General features: G+C 38.9%; 4 protein-coding genes and 1 long non-coding RNA gene across 5 annotated transcripts; 3 read left to right on the forward strand and 2 right to left on the reverse strand.

Annotated features, from left to right (window-relative positions):
* The first annotated feature begins 5263 nt into the window (after positions 1-5263).
* Positions 5264-6060, forward strand: LOC145701378 (uncharacterized). The gene is made up of 2 exons (XM_081778600.1): positions 5264-5553; positions 5892-6060. The coding sequence occupies exons 1-2, from the start codon at positions 5333-5335 to the stop codon at positions 6058-6060; spliced, it is 390 nt and encodes a 129-aa protein (XP_081634726.1). The 5' UTR covers positions 5264-5332.
* A 39-nt stretch (positions 6061-6099) lies between these two features.
* On the reverse strand, positions 6100-7008 carry LOC145705177 (uncharacterized). Its single transcript, XR_014134561.1, has 3 exons — positions 6852-7008; positions 6305-6382; positions 6100-6259 (listed from the first exon to the last, which is right to left on the reverse strand). It is a non-coding gene; the product is annotated as an uncharacterized LOC145705177 (long non-coding RNA).
* Positions 7009-7277: 269 nt separating this feature from the next.
* LOC145703663 (chitinase-3-like protein 1) lies at positions 7278-9229 on the forward strand. Its single transcript, XM_081781046.1, has 4 exons — positions 7278-7509; positions 7731-8353; positions 8445-8505; positions 8572-9229. The coding sequence occupies exons 1-4, from the start codon at positions 7293-7295 to the stop codon at positions 9195-9197; spliced, it is 1527 nt and encodes a 508-aa protein (XP_081637172.1). The 5' UTR covers positions 7278-7292; the 3' UTR covers positions 9198-9229.
* Positions 9230-12644: 3415 nt separating this feature from the next.
* LOC145703308 (tribbles homolog 1-like) lies at positions 12645-15440 on the forward strand. Its single transcript, XM_081780651.1, has 4 exons — positions 12645-12991; positions 13624-13777; positions 13881-14031; positions 14552-15440. Exons 1-4 carry the CDS (start codon positions 12740-12742, stop codon positions 14955-14957), a joined length of 963 nt encoding a protein of 320 aa, XP_081636777.1. The 5' UTR covers positions 12645-12739; the 3' UTR covers positions 14958-15440.
* Positions 15441-15849: 409 nt separating this feature from the next.
* On the reverse strand, positions 15850-19180 carry LOC145703475 (terminal nucleotidyltransferase 4A-like). Its single transcript, XM_081780839.1, is given in 11 exon segments — positions 15850-16458; positions 16589-16916; positions 17083-17444; positions 17487-17700; positions 17748-17870; positions 17910-17958; positions 17961-18165; positions 18229-18309; positions 18353-18565; positions 18668-18743; positions 18787-19180. Coding segments are annotated over 11 exon segments (2130 nt in total). The 5' UTR covers positions 19170-19180; the 3' UTR covers positions 15850-16362.
* Positions 19181-19266: the final 86 nt, after the last annotated feature.

The following is a 19266-nucleotide window of genomic DNA, read 5'->3' on the forward strand; positions in this document are numbered from 1 at the left end:
AAGTGTTTGCTATAGTAATTTTAGAAAGAAAAGATGGTTTAAATTGGCTTCAATTTTAGAGACCATAATTTTTCTTTGAAATAAGTCAACAAGCAATTTTTCGCTTTGACATTTACGATCTAAATTAAAATTGTGTTACTCGAACTTGATCGCCAGTACGAGGTATTAAAAGACCCAGATGAGCTGAAAGCCGCGAGTCATGAATAATCAAAAAATTTAAAATAAAGGTGTAAGGCCCGTAAAATACCAAGTTCTTGTTTTCCCTCGTTTCGCAAGTTCGCCTCAGATGCGATTATTTGATCCATTTTGAGTCGGGCGGCAGTGTGGTCCAGTTAGAACCGACCGGTTTGGAGGCCGACTCAAGCTTATGCGCCCCGCCAGATCATCCGACCAGATATCCAAATGCGATTCTCGAGATTCAATTTTTGAATCTTTCGCGTTTGAAAAGCCGAGTTTTTGAGAAAAGAGAAAAGGAATCAAAACATTGGAAGGCGCTTTTTCTGATTCGATTCAAGCAAGAAAATTGATTGAACTTTTTGAAAAATACCAGTTGGTTTTTCGAGTTTTCCGAATTGCGTCAAAAGTAGCGATTTTCGTGTTCGATGTTTATTTTTACATGGTTCCGAAAATATCCAAAGCAGGCTTTATCCGGCGCAACTTGTCTAGCATGATGTTCCATCCCGTGTTTGATACAATAATCTGGCCTGGGCTGGGCCCTGAGTCAGAATATTTTGGGATCCGCTCTTTGATAAATACAATTACATCCTTCCCAAAATCATTAACAAGTACCATCATGACATCATCGTCAAAATGCTAACTTTGTAAGTTATAAGGCGATTAGTTTTTCATGGATTGAGAAAAAGTTAACATAGTGACACCCTTATATTATTTCTTCAAAAGAAGGTTTAAAGCTTAATTTAGTCTTTCCAAATGCTAGAATTTTTAGTTTTGATAATTTTCATGAAATATTTACCGCTTAAATCTCCAATTTTTGACAAAATAACTATTTTGACCAAAATTTTTAGTGACTATTTCAGAAAATGCCTAAAAATATTCGATTTTCGGACGAGCAAATGTAGAAAAATGATGGCTGGACCCTTATTTTTGTGAATTACGATAAGGATGTCACTAATAATTTTTTGAAGAAATTCTTCATTATTATAAATTATAATAATTTATAATGTTCCGAAAATGCGGCTCTTTTTTCGATAAAAATCGAAAAAGTCGATTTAATTTCTAATTGAAACTATTGACCCGATAATTGATAATTCTCCATTAGTATTTAAAGAAAATTGATAGACAACGACAAGGACAGCAGTCTACAAGAGAGTCCCTGGAAGAGACTGTATTAATTTTCAGCTAAGAGTCACTGAATCACGTCATTACAAGAACAGCGCTACTTAAAAATTAAAAAAAGAGAAAAGATACGATGATGGCTGTTTTACTTGGTGTATTGAACATACTCGTGGAGTAATACGATTAGCAGTCTGCCCCGACTTTAGCCAGTTGGGTTACTTTTTGACGCAAAAACTTGATTACTCTTTATTGCAGCTTCGGAGAATAAGGGTGCAAAAAGTTGAGAAAAAAAAAGAGATAATGGAAAATAAAGCGATTGATGATGGATGCAGGGAATGGTTCATCAGTAAGTTTAAGGGAGTCAGCACCTTTTTCGCTGGATTTTACATAGTGACAACCTTAATATAAATTGAGAAAAATAGATCCTTGAACGAATCTTTTTTTTTTCTCGAAGCATATAAGTTAGAAAGGAGCAAAAATTAAGGGTGTCACTAAAATTAATCTCGAAATAAATGCAGTCCAAAAATTGGCTACTTCTATATTATCCTTAAAAACAAAATTATGAATATGACACTGTAAAAAAATAGTAGCCAATTTTCGGACTGCATTTACTTCGAGACTTGTCTCAGTGACACCCTTATTTTTTTTGCTATTTTCAACTTATTTTGCGTCCAGGGGTAAAGGATTCATTCATAGATAATAAATTTTCTCAACAAAACTTAAGGGCGTCATCATGTAAAATCAAACAAAAACACATATAATTTATACAGTAAAGTTTATACTGCATTATACTCTTTTTAAGTCACAATGATCTTTACCTCCCTGCTGGTGCTTTCAATTCTAGCGATTTGCATTCAAGAGCATTTTCGTCGCTGGTGCGAGGGACGGAAAGATTACACCGAAACGGACTTAGTCTGGACCTCAAATAAATACCTCCCTTAAATCTAGTGCTTCTGTTGATGCAAAGCAGTATTATACGTAGACTGGAGCTGAATGGAGCTTATCGCAACCTCAGCCGGATTTTCTAACGAGCGCGGAGCATGTAACTTTTTGTTTTGCCTTTTTTTCCGAAAATTGATAATTACAATCCGGTACGAGATACTAAATCCGAAATGTCGTTTCTCCATATCTCGAACTTTCTTTCTCATACTAACGAAATGGAAACGCTGGATACTAATAAATCTCGACGCTGATTTTGAATGTCTTCTATGCCTTCGATTTCGCGATCGTGATAAGACCTACAAGATCTTGTAACCATAATTCAGGAGACCAAACACTGCTGACAAGATAATTGGTATGCAAGTATTAGCCAAGATCAGTCTTTTTTGGCCGGAAATTCTCAAATTTGGCAATAAAAAAATCGGCTTAAATGGCGATTTTGCTAAAGTAGTTACCCTGCTTCCGTTCTTTTTATTTAAAGTCGACGATTTTATAGTAAAAAATATCATGTAATAAAAAAACTATCTGTATAAAGCAGTGTTTTCTTGGAAAAGGGAAAATAGAAAGTGACGTGTTTCATTATTTTGCATATAAAATTGAGAGCAATCAAATGCATATGCAAAATGCCTATAGCAAAAGAGATTAGCTAACCAAAATAAAGACATTCCATTATTTTCAAAACTCGCTTTAAAAAATGTGCCGACATGAGCAATTTTCGGCACCGCAGAGACAGAAAAAACATCCGGATTTGGAGAATCGAGAAAATAAAATATTATTCTTACGAAAGAAAGCGTTTTCCAAGGAAGAAAAGGAAGCAAAGCAAGAATTTCGCAGATGGTGCAATTTCATCAAACGATGAGCTTTTTGAGCTGAGTGGATTGATTTTTCAAGCGTTTTGGAAAAATTAGGCAGCGTGGAGGGACGGCTTCTTCGGTAGTTTTGGAAACAAGGCGAGGTTGCTTGCTTGCATCATTTTTATTGATTTTGGGACGTTGCGGAATTTCAATGAGTTTAGAAATTACACCAATTTTAATGATTTCTAGCCTCTTTACTTGGGTATAATAAATTTCGATAGCAAATTGGAAAGGAACCGTATTTTTTGAAGATTTTATTTTTGATGGCAGAAAGCTAAAATTTTTTGAATAAATTATTAATTTATATTAAGATTAATTTGAACTTTTAACGATAAGAAATCTAGTAATAAACACTGTTGGCGAATTCATTTTAGTAAATTTCTTCAAGTCAAAAATAAATTTGAAGGAAAATGATAAAACAGAAACGAAATTTTAATATGTTTTAGGATGATTGGTCGATGATCAAACAGTTTATTTTTTTGTTGAATATAGGGTCATCTTTTGATGAAGTAGAATATGAACAGTCCTTCAATAATTTACCATTATCGCTAACAGTATTTAACAGTTGCCTTTGCAAACGTTTTTATCAATTCTTTTGAGTTCATTTTATTTAATACGATCAATTGATTAGTCTTTAGAGGTGTAAGTATAGGTATGTTTCTATAAATTCTTTATCGAGAAAATTATATAGCATTTTATAACAAATTTCATGTATCAAAATACGGAGGCGGAACTAGATATGTTAAGTCATGAGGTCATTTTATATTAACTTTTGTAAGTGAGGATTTTTTTTTGCTTTTTTTCATTGAAGCTATCAAAACTATCGTTATAATAAGCATCATGTAAGAAGAAAATATGAAAAGGGTCAAAAACTTGTGTTTTTTAAATTCGCTGAACAGTTCTGCGCCGAAGGTCGCCGGAAGACATCTCTTGATAGAGCTCTAGAAATCACGAATAAAGATTATAATTTCAAATTTTCGCTCGCCATTATTTTTGTCTTCTTCTGGTAAGAGGCCAATTTTCTCTTTGAAGTGTTTTCCAATATTCTCGGGTCTTTTTTTTTGTTTTTGACTTTTTGATTTTGATATTTTTGAATAAACAATCGCAAATGGAAATCCTCAATCAAAATAAAACCTGACAAGTAAGCCGTCTAAACCAATTTTCCTTTTCATCGAGTTTCCGAGAACGTACAAAAAGAGCAAAATCGCTAAACTAAGTGCTCCAGCCAGTTCTGCTCCGAAAATCTTATCAAAGACCATTTTTCCTTTTCTCTGTCTCTATTTTGGTCATTTTTTATGACCTCTCTATTTTCATCCAGCGATTTTAAGGACCCAAGGACGCTTGGCAGTGGATTAGTAATTGAACCAACGCGCCCGAAATTCACACATTAGTGCGACAAAAAATCTTCTCCAGGCCTTTGAATCCATCAAATGTAGTTGGAAATTTTTTCTCAAAAGTTTAACAAGTAAAACCCTTATTTTGACTATTCTGAGCTTAATTCAGGCAGTCTTAGTTGGTTTTTGGCCAGATTTAATAAAGTGAGCCCCTTATTTTTAACTTTATAGAAAATATGAGAGTAAAACTACTTTTATCATCATCATAATCAAAGAATTAATAGCCAAAATAAGGGGTTCACTTCATTGAATCTGGCACAAAGCGTAAAAGAAGCTCAAAACATATAAAAAATAAGGGTGTCAATAAGATTATTTTTGATTGTAAAGATGGGTAAGGGAATTACGCCCTTTTTTCTTGCTTATAAAAGGGAAAATAATAAGGGGTTCACTTCATTAAAATTTGAAAAAGAAAAATTGCACTGTCTGAATGAAGCTCCAAACATTTGAAATCAGGGTGTCGATACCATAATTTTTCGATTTTATGATAGTCCAAAGAGTCTTGCCCTTATTTCTTTCTTATAAAAAGAAGAAATAAGGGGTTCACTTTATTAAAATTCGACAAAAACTAAAAAAACAGAATAAGGGTTGACAGCAATCAAGTCTTGATCAAAAGGAAATTACGTGTCTTTAGTAATTATCTTTTATTTTCGCGGACTCCGCTAGAAAAACGCTTGTTCGGATCCAACTCACCAGCGCGATAAGAAAGTTTTTGGTGATAATAAAAGAAATCTGCTGGTTTTGGGTTGAGTACGTGTCCAGCAGCGCTCGCGGCATCGCGCCATCAGCGAAAAGCGTCGCCATCTTCAACATTTTTCTTTCTTTTACGAAACTTTAAAACAACCGATAAGGATGTTAGTTTTCAAGTTTTTTGGCCTCCTCGCGATTTCTTCTGCTTCGAAGCCAGTGAGAAAGCAGAACGGAGTATGGAAGGAATTCCTCGATTTCGACGAGTGTGAGAGAGAAGGATTGACCAGCGATTATGGCGAATTGGAGTTCATTTCCTGCGGTGAATATGAACCCGGGAAAGAAGGATGCAACTTGCATATTGAATGCAACGATGAAAATTTAAGGTACTTTTTGAATTTTTTAAGGAGGATTTGGAAGATAGAATTTCGGATTTTTGGCGTTTAAACTAATCAAAAAGAAGATTTCGTAATTTAAGCCAATCAGACTCGAAGATTTTTATTCTTGTCCAATCAGATTCAAGCGTTTATAATGATTAATCAAAAATAATGAATTCTCTAAGTGAGCCAATAAAAAGTAAGAAAAACCTTAATAGACCAATAAGATTCGAGGATTTGCAACGTCAGCGAATCAAAACAACGGATTTTCTGACGAAATAAGACGCCTGTAAAAATGGCCAAAACATCGGATTTCCGGTCCCATTTTTATCAATAAAAATTTTTAGAGGAAACAAGCAATGGCTCTTGGAAAAAGTCAGATGCCGCCAATTCGAATTCACGAAACGCGGCCGAGCTGGACAAATTCGCCGCGCCAACTTCTTCGTTTTCGAGAAATCGCCCTCTGTCCGCGTCAACCGACTTCTCCGGCCAAAACGAACAAATCTCTGTGTATAAAGGATGAATAAAAACAAAAACTCTCTTTTTGCGCCTTGACTGGTTTATTTCAAAAAACGATCAAATGCTTTAATTCTTAGAGCAGTCGCATTCCGCGCTTTTTGAGAATTCGCATGTTCTCGACCAACGGATCGGAGAGCATCATTTTCAAGTCGCTCAGGAAAGCGTCGTCGTTGAAGTTTTGCATGTCATCTTGAAGCTGAACCGGATTTTTACGGAAAACGAAGGGGTTGGAAAGTTGCACCTGACTCATTTCCATTGGAGTAAGAGAATCAAGGAGCTGCTGAGCTCTAGTTGAAGAAGCACACGCTTCAGAAGTCAACTGAAAGTATATCTGTCTTACAATTTTTCGAATGGACTAGGGTTAGGGTCTGACTTTGGGTTGGGGATTGAGTAAGGGAAGAAAAACGATATTTTTTTTGGAAAATTCTTTCAAAATAGGAATTTCGCATGTTTTTGGGGGGTTAGGGCTAGTTGAGCTCTGTAATCTGTGAAGAAAACCTGAGTCAGGGTCTAAAAGATCTCTAATGAAAATCTGCATAGCGGCTTTATTATAAACGAAGCCGCAAGTGGCTCCGCCAAAATTTGAAAATTTACTGAATAAATTATCTTTCCAGCCCTGACTCAGGTTTTCTACACAGGTTCCCGAGCCCTGAGCAAAGCAAGAGGCTAAAGTAAGGGTATTTTTTGGGGAAAAAGCTGACAAAGTAGCAATCTCGTACGTTTTTGAATAATTTTGAGAATATCGCCAATATTGCTAGCCCAGGATTGAAGGCTCTTATGGTCATTACCTGAAAAGCAAAGATAGCCATGAAAAATTTCATATTTTTTTCTGTTATTATTTTTCTTGTTGAGAAAAAAATCTAGTTGGTCCTCTCAACTTTGCTTCGATTTTTAAAGCAAAGGCAATTATGGCGCACTCCCAGCTCTGTATCTATCTATATGAGCATGAAGATTGCCCAAGTGGATGCATTTCCCAATTGAAGCTATTGAAAAATTGATTTGAGGCCGTCGGAATGGAGCACTTTGCTTCTTCATCAAGCCGCCGAGTGACACCATGTGACTCCATGCCGTTCCGTTCGTTCCGCCCATTCTTATCGGGCCATTAACCTTCAGCATTTAATTGAATTGACGCGCTTCCTGACATTTCTTGGCAAATATTTTTCGTTATAAAATTATTCCTCCAGTTCGGTTTTGATCAATTCCAAAATAAAAAAAAGAGACCAAAAAAAATGAAACTATCAGTAGGGCTACTCGCGGCCGCAGCGGCCGAGAGTACCTCCAATGATCAAGGATCAAGAACTGGATATGCCAATTCCGGCAACATCGTCTGCTACTACACAAATTGGTCGCAATATCGCCCCGGCTCTGGCAAATTTCTTCCCGAAGATATTGATCCAAATCTTTGCACGCATTTGGTCTTCTCCTTCGCCAAAATGTGCAATTCAGGTGAGTTCAGATCTGGTCAAGGGAACCTGTGCTGAAACCTGAGTCAGGGTCCTCACACTGCTTTTGGAGAAAATAAGGTTGGTGAAGCCGCTTTGGGGCTTCTCTGTTGAAAAAGGCCGCTACGCGGCTTTTTAGTCAAACTCTTTCAAGACTCTGACTCAGGTTTTTACACAGGTAACCGAAATTTATTCAAGTCTTCACAAGTTCTTATCAATTTTCAGCTGCTGGTTGGACCCTGTGCCCTTACGAGTGGAACGACATGGACGAAACATGGGCTGATGGACTGTACACGCGAATGCGAAATCTCAAGAATCAAAACTCTTCGCTCAAGGTTCTCCTCGCTGTCGGAGGTTGGAATCATGGATCAACTGGTTTTGTCGAAATGGCTTCTTCCACCGCAAACATCGACGCGTTCATCACCAACTCGATGGCTTTTGTGAACAACATCGGCTACGATGGACTCGATCTCGATTGGGAATACCCAGCGAAGACAACTGTCGACAGCTCTCCTCCAGCTGATTACCAAAACTTCCAAACCCTTTGCGAGAGATATCGAGCGCGAATAAACGCCAATCAGCCCGGCTTCATCCTCACCGCCGCTGTCGGAATCGGCCAGGACAAGATTTTCACCATCGACGGAGCTGTTCCTTCGTACAACGTCTCTCACTTGTCCAACAATCTGGACATGATTCACTTGATGGCTTACGATATTCACGGGCATTGGGAGGACGCGACCGGGCATCATGCGATGGCATATACGAAGGAGAGCGATGACAGACTTGGATACACAGATTCGATTGATTGGATCATTTACAACTGGATTGATCAAGGAGCTGATCCAAAGGTTAGCGCTTTTTGATTCTGTTTTCTTATTGGCTGATATCTGAGCCAATAAAAAATAATATCATAGTCATGTCTGTAACGAATAACTTCAGAAATTGGTTCTTGGACTTGGCGCATACGGACGAACTTTTAAACTCGCTGGATCTGAAACAGGTCAGTCTCCTACAGTAACAAGAGTTGCTGATTCTCATTATAAATTCTTTTTAACCCCTTCAAAAGGCTTTCTCGCGCCAGCCTCTCTCGGCTCAAATGGGTATTATTCGGGCGCAGCTGGAACTTATACTCGCGAACCAGGCTACCTCGCGTACTACGAAATCTGCGAAAAGCTCCGAGCTGGATGGACGAGCGTCTATGACGATGAAGCCCAAGCGCCGTACGCTTACGGTGATGGAGATTGGGTCGGATACGATAATCAGCAAAGCATCGGAGTAAAGGTCAACATGGCAAAAAGCTACGGACTCGCTGGAATCATGTGGTGGGCGATCGACGTTGATGACTTCGACGGATCGTTCTGCAATCAAGGAAGATACCCGCTGATGAACTACGCCAAGCAAGTGCTTCTCTCCGACGATCCTGTTCCAACCAATCCTCCAACTACTCCCCACTCGACTCAATCAACCCAATCATCTTCGACCCAAAGCACTCAGCAAAGCTCCACAACAAGCGGCAGCTCCTCTGGAACTTGCGATTCGTCTGGCTATGCTCCTCATCCTTCTGACTGCTCAAAATACATCCAATGCACCAATACTGGCAATATTGAAGGGCAGTGCGGAAATGGACTCTACTGGGATCAATCGGCGACTGCGTGCAACTGGGACTACTTGGTTGATTGTCCTCATGATTGACTTTGACTGAAATATGACTGTAATACATGTTTGAAAAGTTGAATTTGTTTTCAGAGAAATTTTTCTTTGATAATATTTTAATTTAAAGTTTTCATCATTAATAACAGCTCCATTGAAGATCTAAAGATTCGGTACTTTGACAAAGATCATCAAGAACAGATGGAGTTCATCAAAGACCAATAATTTCCTGATTTTTATCTCAGCTGGAAAATCGAAAAGCTGAACTCCAGATGTGAGGGAGGATATAAGCGCTTATGGAAAGTGAATCTTTATCAAATTCGAAATGATGCTTTTATTTAGAACAAAAAACAGTTAATTTCATTGATGAGATTAAATGTTTATCTTTTTAAATACAGATGAATCCAGACGGTCGAGCTTATCTATACTGTATAGACTATACAAGGTTCACTTTTCAGAAGATCAAGATCATTTTTTGGTCGATTTTTTTCAGAAAAAGAGGATTTATAGTAAATCGACTATCAGGATTATGATAATCATAGTGAGAGCTTCTTAAAATGTAAGTTTCTTTAACTGCCCCTAGCTTCTCAGGAACCTCCGAACTAATAATCAAAACTTTCTGTTCAAATTTATTTTTTTTACGAATAACAATAAAATAATAAAAACAAATACAACTCCTAAACGTATTCTTTCATTTTTCTTTTTCATTGAAATCAAGGAAGAGCACGCCTTATTTGAACAAATGAATGAAAATAAAAATAGACTGCCAAAATCAAGTAGCTCGGCCTTTCACTATTTGACGAAACGTCACAGGAACACTGCGACCTTTGTGAGGTCAATAATTCATGATGCAATACAAAAAAGTGGCTGTTGAAAATATTTGCTCTTGCGTGGCGCTAGTCAGAAGAACGTTGAGCTGAAAGCAGGGCTAGTATCATCTGACTGCCAAATATCAAGGTCGAACAAACAGAACTGTTACAGATACGGTCGGAAGAAAGCACAGCCGCAGGTCACTCTGGCGAATTCCATGGAAAGGTAAATAATGTTCTGAGAAAACATTTTCGAAATAATTTTCAACTTGTGAAATTTCCAATTTATCAAAATTTTGATTAAATGGGGTGTATCCCCTTAATTTTGAGCCGAATTTTCAGAACCTCATTTATAAATTTTCTTCGGTAGAGCATAATTCTGATTTCTCAGTATCGAAAATAATAAATTTATAAATTATAAATTATCTAATAGATCAATTTAAATGATATATTTGATAAATAACCAATTAAAGTATAATTGAAAATTGCTTTAACGAAGAAAGTTAATTGATGATGATTGAGATGCTTGAATTCGGCTCAAAATTAAGGGGATACACCTCACTATATCAAAATTAATGTTTTTTATCATATTGATAATAATTTCTAATAAATTTATTCTCAAATTTTTCTCAAAAATTATAATCCAAAACAAAAAAATTCTAAAAAATTTTCCCTATATTTAATACATCGTTTAGTACATCGTATTTCAAAAGTTCTAAAGTTCGCCTCGACTCCTCGATAAGTGATAAGCCCAACTCTTATCATTTCGCTCGACTTTCGAAAATCCCGTTTTTTCCTTCAATAACCCTTGTCCGAAGCTGCTCCACCAAGAATAGACCGCGCTTTATTTTTGGCGTTAAACACCACCGAGCTCGTTTTGTCAATTGTTGATTAGGCGGCACCACACCGCGCAGCGCGGCGCGGGCTGGTGCGTCAATCACGTGGGAAAAGTATTTCGCAATTTTCTCCCTCTCTTTTCGCGAAGGAAAAAGAGATCATCGTTGAAAAGAGCGAGAGAGAGAGAGACTCGCGCGCTACTACCACACCAGAAATAAAAAAAAATATAAGAAAGGAATTTACTTAAAAAAAGCTTCGTTTTTTCGCCTTTTCTGCTTTTTAACCTATTCATGCGCTTTTTAACCCACCGCAGCACGAAAAGAGAATAAAGGGAGAAAAGAAAAAGGTGATTGTTTTTGGCGAAAATGGGTGTGGTGACCCTAATTTCGAAATCGTTCTAGTTCGGTTATTGTGAAATGGAAAGTTTACAAATGATTTCGAACTCGTTGTCTTTTGTGAAATTCGCGAAATAACGAAATTTTGAAATTCGCAAGGATTTTGAAATACTACTAGACCAGAAAGTGGGGAAAGAATGTGGCATTCCGTTCCAATGTGCTTGAAAAAAACGTGACTAGGGGGAGGTCGCGGACGTAAGTTCAAACAATGTACAGTCCGATTGCGTAATTTGTCCTGTTTTCCAATTTCGGGGCTATTAAATTTCTGGCTTTCGCAATCAATCTCAAGGGAGGAAAAAAGAGACAGTTTCCGGTTGAAAAATGGCCAAAATAATAACCATTTTGACGATCCATTTTTTCGTAATTGACCTTCTTCCTAAAGAATTAACCAAGTGACACCCTTATCACAAAAATTCAAGCTTTCTAGTCAATCACATGCCTCTCTTCTTTACTTGTCTCTCATTGTTTCATCCTTTTTTCGTCTGTTCAGATTGCCCTAGACATGAAAAACTCCGTCTGGCCAGGGCAGGGCGGTCTAATTTGCATTCTTGTAAATAATCTCGAAAATTTGCGAGATTAATCTTCTTTGGAAAAAGATTCTGGGATTAGTCAAGACTGGACTAGTTTCGAGATTAATCTTTTTAGCGAGGGTCGCGTGGCTCGGGGGAAAAATTTGGGTGGCGCTGGCGAGCTGTGAGCAGTGCGAGGCGGCGCGGACAAAATTTCAAGCTGCGCTCCAAGCATGTTTGAGTTTCATTTTTCTCTCGCGCCGTCGGCCATTGGTCCACCAATCACAGCGCGCGTTTCAAGATTATTTGAAATAATCTCGGAACTATTTCGAAAATTTCCCGAATTAATCTTTTTTATTCAAACAGACTAATCTCGCGTCGAGATTAATCTTATAAGAATAAATGAATAGTCTTCGGAAAAAAGACTATTTACAAGAATGCAAATTAGACCGCCCTGGGCCAGGGTCTTAATTTGCCTCCGTCCCAGACGGAAAACCTCCGGATCATGCTAAAAGGGCACAATAAACGTCAAAAGCTCGTCCAAACGCTGCCCCAACAATTTCACAATCAACCAATTTCTTCATTTACAACCTGACCTATAAACTAACCGCCAGACCACTCGGCTGCCAACCATCAACTTGCCTAGGAAAATCCACCAGACAAGACCTTCAACTTTTCTAGTACCAATTTTCAGACTTTCCACCCCCTTTTTTCAACCTTTTCCCCCTCCCCACCCTTCCTCCTACCCTCTCTCGTTCGAGGGGGAGGGAAAAAACCACCAGAAAGTTCAACTTTTCACCTTTTTTTAAAAAGTTCACTCTCGAATGAAAGAAAAACCGTCCAAGTCGTAATAATCGTGGTGGCGCGGTCGAGCTGAAACGCGCCCCGCTTTTCTTCCTGCTGTCTATCGCTCCTCTCCAGAACGCACTTTTCAATTAAACGACAATTTTAAAATATTAAAACTTTCATTTTCAAACTTGAAACTTCAATTCATCGATTGATTTGGAATCAACAAGGACTCAATTCAGAAAAACATGAGCTCCAGAGAAGAAGAAGCTGAAGAACACTCTTACTTAGAACACCTAGATGATCAACTCGATGATACTGTATCTGACAGTGAAGAAGCCCAAGCCTGCTGTACCCAAGCACCAAAGAGAGAACGAAGGGCGCATCAGATTTCGGAGAGCAAGACCGTCCGGGTCAATGAACCGAGCGTCATTTCCAGGGTCACCAACAATGTATTCGCTTTTCGAGATGATTCAAGGGAAGACCAGCGGCTCTGTAAGGTAAGATCGCTCTATTACAGTTCTCCCTTTCGTTTCTCTTAAAATTTAAGAAGTTCAGACAATGAACTCAAGCGAGAGTTCAACCCTCTTTTTTGTGTAAAGTTTACACTGTAAACAAAACTCTTCTAAAAGGACATTTTTGATGCCTTGGAAATTCAATGAAAATAGAAATAAGGGATTCTTGGGTCATTTGGGATTTCGCATTTTCGAAATAGTTCTAAATTAGAATTTCGACATAGAAGCGAGAATTACGCAAAACGGGCGGACCGAGCCGCGGGCCATGGGAGAGGCCTTGTTTTGCAACGACCGTTCAAACTATTTCGAAATTTTTTGATTACTGTTTGTTCTTTATACAGATTTAGTGGCAAGAATCAATGATCAAATCCACCAGGGGGGTTAACAAATCAATTAACTAAAGGCTGCTAAAATGCATAAAATTTTAACATTGATTTTTTACAAAAAAAAAAAGAATAAGACAGTAATACCCTTAACAAAAAATCAAGTGTATCTCTTTCGTTATCTCAGATAACTTATCTGCCAATTTGAATAAGCTTTGAACCTTCTTATTATAAAATGAATTTTTATAAAGATTTTCTTTCAAAATTATCGCCGGTCTGACCCTTATTTTTCAGGTCCACTACGGCGAACTAGACGAGGACTTCCGGGAGGAGCTATCCATCATCAACCGCCTTAAACACCCCTGCTTGACCCCGATCGAGGAGCTTCGCCATAAACCGGAAGTCGGCTCTGTAATCATCTACAAAAAGAGCTCTGGCAATCTTCGAGGTAACAATTTAATCGACACCTCCGCGGTTTGGTTTTATCAAACGCGGTTGGCTTCAAACTTGGCCTGATCAAGTTTGAAAATCGAGTTCATTTTCAAATTCAGATTTCATCGAGCAGAACGGACCGATGAGCGAAAAAGTCGCTTCGAAAATGTTTCGCAAAATCGTGGATACAGTCGACTACTGCCATCAGAAGAATGTCGGGCTTGGGAACAACATCAGACTATATCATATAGTTTACGATGATGGACACAGGTACGTTCAAAATATTCATAAAATGTCCTAAATATGCATTTTCCCACATAAGATATAATTTTATTTCTGAATAAAAATATGTTACGAAAAAGATATTTTCATTACAAAAGATGAATATTCAGCTTTCATAACATTTTTCAATCTTCATTCCCATAAACATTACCTAATATAACATCATCGAAATTATTTTGATACACAGAAATCGAAATTTGAACACAATATCTTTGAAATAGTACATCAATCGTTTCATAAATCAAATGAAATATTGTAAAAAACTCATAAAAAAGTCGGCAAAATAAGAAATGAAAGCAACAGGTATCGCTTGTTTTTTGGTTCTTATAGGTAATCCTAGTCTTTGATTGGTTAAATTAAGTTAAACTGCCATCTGATTGGCTTAAAATCCCCATAACCCGCACTGACTCTGAGCTGCGGTACCCTATTGGCTGCTAGACTTGCCAACCTATCATTTTCTCTTTCCGAAAAGACATCAACTCGTAAAAGCTTTCAACAAACTTTTCAGCTCTCAAATCCGTTTTGACATGCTTGACTCCCCGATCGACACGAGCGATTCTCCGGTCACCTCTCTTCGAAATTACTCGGTCTTCTACTGTGCTCCCGAGCTCATCTTCGACATCGAAAACGACTTCGACATCGTCAAAGCAGACCTCTGGTCGCTGGGAATTCTCCTCTTCAAGATGCTCACCGACAGCTACCCCTTCCACGACACAGACCTGAAAAAGCAATTCACGCGCATCTGCCACCAGCGACTCCCTCTACCCGGCCATTTGTCGACCTCTGCGCTTTCCGTTCTCGCGAGTCTGCTACACAAGAATCCCGAGAAGAGAGCGACTCTCGAAGACCTCAAAAACCATCCCTGGCTCAATTCGAATTCGGAAATTGATGAGCCCAAATCAGTGCTATTTTAGACTAGCACGAGCTTAAAAAAACGTTTCAACTTTTTTCTGACCTCGATTTTTTCAGCAATTTTTACCTATATTCATTCCTATTTACCTATATTATTTTATATTTATTCCAATAAAGCTATAAACCCTAGGCTCAGCAACCTGTGAGAAAAACCTGAGTCAGGGTCCCCTACGCGGCTTATTGAAAAGCCTTTTCGAGACCCTGACTCAGGTTTTTACACAGGATTTTGAGCCAAGAAAAAAAAACGAGGTAAGTTCTTGCCAAAAAAGCTTCTTTTTCCAAAAAGCTACTACTGTAAATAGACATCTTCAAACGACAAAAAAGGTCTTATCTACTGTAACTTTTACACTGAACCCTACAGTCTTTTTCCAGCTTTCAGTTCTAGTTGCCTTGTTTCTTAATTTTTTATCTTCTATTTTTTTAACAGCTTTCTGTTGAATCTGTAGCTGTATATTTTTCTTGAGCTGTTACTGTAAATATATGAATATAAAGAATACAAATATAGTTGCATCATTTCCTTTCCCACTCTTGGGAAATAGAATTGCGATTGATAATCAACGATTTACTATTTCGATCGGGTGGGAAATTGACTTGTTTTTGAGATTCGAAAATGATTGCTTCAGAAAAAGAGAGGGTTCATTTTTTATCACAAGGGTTTTTCGACTGTAACTCCTCGAATTAGACATAAATACTTAAGGATACACACCTCGATAGAACCATTGTTTGATGCTATTTCTGATGATGCCAAAACCTGCGAGATTCTTAAGGGTGTCAACGAGATAGGACCGTTTTTTGATGCTCTTTCTGATGATGCCGAAACCTGCGAAAGTCTTAAGGGTGTCAACGAGATATAGCAAAGAAGGTTGCACCAATTTTTTGGCATCCAAACCATCCTTTTTTCGATTATTTTTTGGCATCATGCTGCTGCAAGTTTATTTTTTGAAAATCGAATAAGAGCAACTCAATAATTAAAGTATAAAAGATACAGATATGTAGCTAAAGACATTTGTTTGGATTTGAAACGGAGAATTGAAAGTTGAAAATAGCGAGATTTTGAAAAAGAAAAATTATGAAGATCAGTTTTTTTGTTTGTTTTTTGTTGTTGTAAGTTGGATAGTAAGATACTTTGCTTGCTTTTCAGGTTAAGATAAATGATTAGGCATTTTGATGGATAGAAATAAATAAACACAGAAACACGCGAAAATGAATTGAAAAAGTTGAGAACAAAAAAAGGGTTGAATTCGTAATGATAGGAGTATGAATTTTTTACAGATGTAGTTTTTTTTTTGAAAATAAATAATAGTAGCTTCTTTTTTTGGCTTCGGACACAGTGCCGATTTTTTCGATTAGAAAATTTTATGAATTTTTTTATATATTTTGCGAGCGCGATGAATAGTTTAATTGATTCTAGCGGCGATTTTCACTTTGGCCGTCTTTCTTTTTCGCGAATCTTGGTCGGATCTTCTTCTGTCGCTCTTCATCCCTGAACCGCCACTTCTTCGGCTAGAAAGAGGCATGAGTTGATTGATTATTGGTAATAATGGACTCTTTATTTTTACACTTTAATATTTACACACAAATCGAGCAATTCTATTGTAGAAAAAAAAACCTTCTCTTTTGAAAACAAACTCACTTGGATGTAGGACTCTCTCTGTCTGAATTCCCCTGTCGTTGGCTTGCCAACCCCCCTCGGCTTGTAAAACTCTTTGGTCGGCCTTTTGCTCTTCGAGCCAGAACTTGATGGAAAGGAATCGGTCCCTCTTGAGCCGGTAGAGCTGGCATCGTTGATGTTCACATTTCTCGCGTTCACTCGATCCGGCTCGCCTAAATTAGCAAAAGCGCTTCTCATTATTCTCGGCATTCCGAGAATTCCGCTTCCTGCGGACATTCGGTTCATTCGCTCACGCCGCTGTTTTCTGTCGCTTTCGCTTTCTGCCTCTGATTTTGGCTCCTTTTTCGATCTTAACATCAAATAAAAATGATGATCTGGGATTTGGGCCCGAGTCAGGGTCCTGAAAAGCCAAAATCGATTTTGATAAAGCTCCTGCCAGGAGGAGCCTCCTGCAAGACCCTGACTCAGGATTCTACATATACACAGGTCGCTAGATCGGATCATTAATGCTGTACCTAGTTCTGTTGTCATGATCATCCCTCGGCCTCGGCATATCATCATTATTATTTTTATCGGATAGATAATTCGCCGACGATGCCTTTTCCGACGGAGCATTTTTGCTCTCCGAAATGTCCGGAAAGTTTTCCTCGTAATTCGCTTTCGCCGAACTGTCCGAGTTTGACCTTCTTTCTTTGTTTGTGACTTGGTCTGAGGATCGTCGATACTCGACTTTTCGATCTTTTCTGATCGGCGAAAGTTCTTCTTCTGAAAGAATCGAGCTCTCGCCGTCGGAAATGACGCCGATGGAGCTTTGTTCGTCGGGAAAGAAAGATTGCTTGCCGACGCTAGAATTCCTGCTTTTCTGCGCGGGAGGGGGCTGAATCTCAATAAAAAAAGTGCTGGGAAAAATGAAAATTACCGGCGTTGGTTCGACGATTTTGATTCTAGGGACTTTGTTCTCCCAGTGCTTGTTGACCCATCTTCTGTACTCAATAACATCGTCGTCAAAGTTCAGAATCTTCGCCAAAATCGAGCCTGTGTTGTGATAGCTCGCCTGTGGTGCCACTGCCCGGCTCAGGACCATGAAGGCGTAGTGGAACTTTTCCTTCATTTCTAGCGCTTTGTAGGAGGATCTGAAAGAAGGGATGAGAGAAATGTTCAGCTCCAGAAAGTGGGCAACCTTCCAATATCATTCCACTCAGTAAGAGGATCTTCAATCGACAGAAAAGCCGGAACCTGTCCGCGACTCTCCATCTGCTTCGCCATCACTTGCTTTGGGATAAAAGCGCCGCCGGATTTTACTCTAGAATCGATTGGCAAAGCGAAGAAGTGAAAGTCTTACCTGATAGAGCAGTTTTCATAACTGTAGTTTTTGCCGTAGAGCTCAAAAACTCGATGAGAAGGAGTCCAAGATTCGCGTTTTCGGGACTTGTCGCTTGAGCGCCTCGCGGATGATTTTGGAGGAAGCAGAGGACCATTAGAATCAAACCATAGGAAGAAATACCGCCGGTCCAGACTTCGTTTAAATTTTGTTGCAGGAGGAACTGCTTGAGAACGAGGACCAGGACGGGGAGGACTTGGTACTCGCGGATAAAGGTCTTTTATATGGTTCGCAAAAGGGAAGCTCTGGTGAGTGATGAAAGAACTAAAAGGAACCAGACCTTGATGAGTGAAACAGATTGGATTCCAGTTTTGACATTGAAGGAGATATCGACCTTGATGTCTGACAACAAATCTCGCATCTAAGAATTCCCTTTCAGCGCTAGAAAAAGGCATAAAACCCACCTTGACAATAGGAACAGAAGCGCCCATCAAAACTTTTAGCGTGAGCGGCTCCGCAATTTTTGCCTCAATGAGCGCTATCCTCAGCGCTTCGTAAGGTTGCTGGTTAAGATTGGAACTTTCAAAGTCGCAGATGACCATGTCGATGTCGGAAGTGGGGAGATTCAGTCGGGTTTGAAAACTGCCGTAGATTTCTACTTTTGAGCCGGGGAAGAGCTTTTCAGAGGGCGGAAAAATGAAAACTAGTAAGAGAAAAGAAGAGCTCCAGTCAAAAATATGGGTATCATTGCCAAAACTAAGGAAAAAAACCGCCCATTCCTTTGCTATAACTTGTTGCACTCGAGACACCACCTCGTATCGCATGATATATTCCTCTGGCGTCTGCTGAATCCATCTGAAAAACACATTTTTCCCCACTCATTGAACCATTTTTGTACCTGTAATAGTCGAGTATTTCATCATGGAGTCCATCAAAGCCGGGTAAATATCTCGTTCTCGTCGGTAGCGCCCAAACCGGCAGTCCCGCTTCATGCCTCGGCAGCGGACTGACTGGGACGCCGCCAAAAGCGACCCTTGTCAGCGGCGAAAGTTCATTAATTCCGACCGAATTTAATCGCTCGAGTTTCTTCCTCCTCAAATCGGCCAGCTCAGCAGCTGAGTGCTCGGCGTAGCCTTTGATGTTCGTGTTTTGTGGCGCGTTTTGAGCAGAGCCGCCATTTTCACCGTTTTCGCCCTTTTCGACGATCTCCCAGAGGCGCTGCCAGAGGTCAGTCGCCGGACAGAATTGCTCGGGTTGAATCCATGGGATGTTCGAGTCCATCAAATCAGCATCTGAAACATTAAAGTTTCAAAATTGCTCTTTCCTTAAAAATGGAGAGACAGAAGTTGTTCCCCGCTAAGATGAGACCCCTTATTCT

Source organism: Oikopleura dioica, chromosome PAR (genome assembly GCF_907165135.1).
Source record: "Oikopleura dioica chromosome PAR, OKI2018_I68_1.0, whole genome shotgun sequence".
Lineage (NCBI taxonomy): Eukaryota > Metazoa > Chordata > Appendicularia > Copelata > Oikopleuridae > Oikopleura > Oikopleura dioica.

Coding starts and splice junctions, on each gene's coding strand:
- LOC145701378 (XM_081778600.1), top strand. CDS start 5,333: ATGTTAGTTTTCAAGTTTTTTGGCCTCCTCGCGATTTCTTCTGCTTCG. Junction 5,554..5,891: donor TGCAACGATGAAAATTTAAG/GTACTTTTTGAA, acceptor AAAAATTTTTAG/AGGAAACAAGCAATGGCTCT.
- LOC145703663 (XM_081781046.1), top strand. CDS start 7,293: ATGAAACTATCAGTAGGGCTACTCGCGGCCGCAGCGGCCGAGAGTACC. Junction 7,510..7,730: donor CGCCAAAATGTGCAATTCAG/GTGAGTTCAGAT, acceptor ATCAATTTTCAG/CTGCTGGTTGGACCCTGTGC. Junction 8,354..8,444: donor ATCAAGGAGCTGATCCAAAG/GTTAGCGCTTTT, acceptor GAATAACTTCAG/AAATTGGTTCTTGGACTTGG.
- LOC145703308 (XM_081780651.1), top strand. CDS start 12,740: ATGAGCTCCAGAGAAGAAGAAGCTGAAGAACACTCTTACTTAGAACAC. Junction 13,778..13,880: donor GAGCTCTGGCAATCTTCGAG/GTAACAATTTAA, acceptor TTTCAAATTCAG/ATTTCATCGAGCAGAACGGA. Junction 14,032..14,551: donor GTTTACGATGATGGACACAG/GTACGTTCAAAA, acceptor CAAACTTTTCAG/CTCTCAAATCCGTTTTGACA.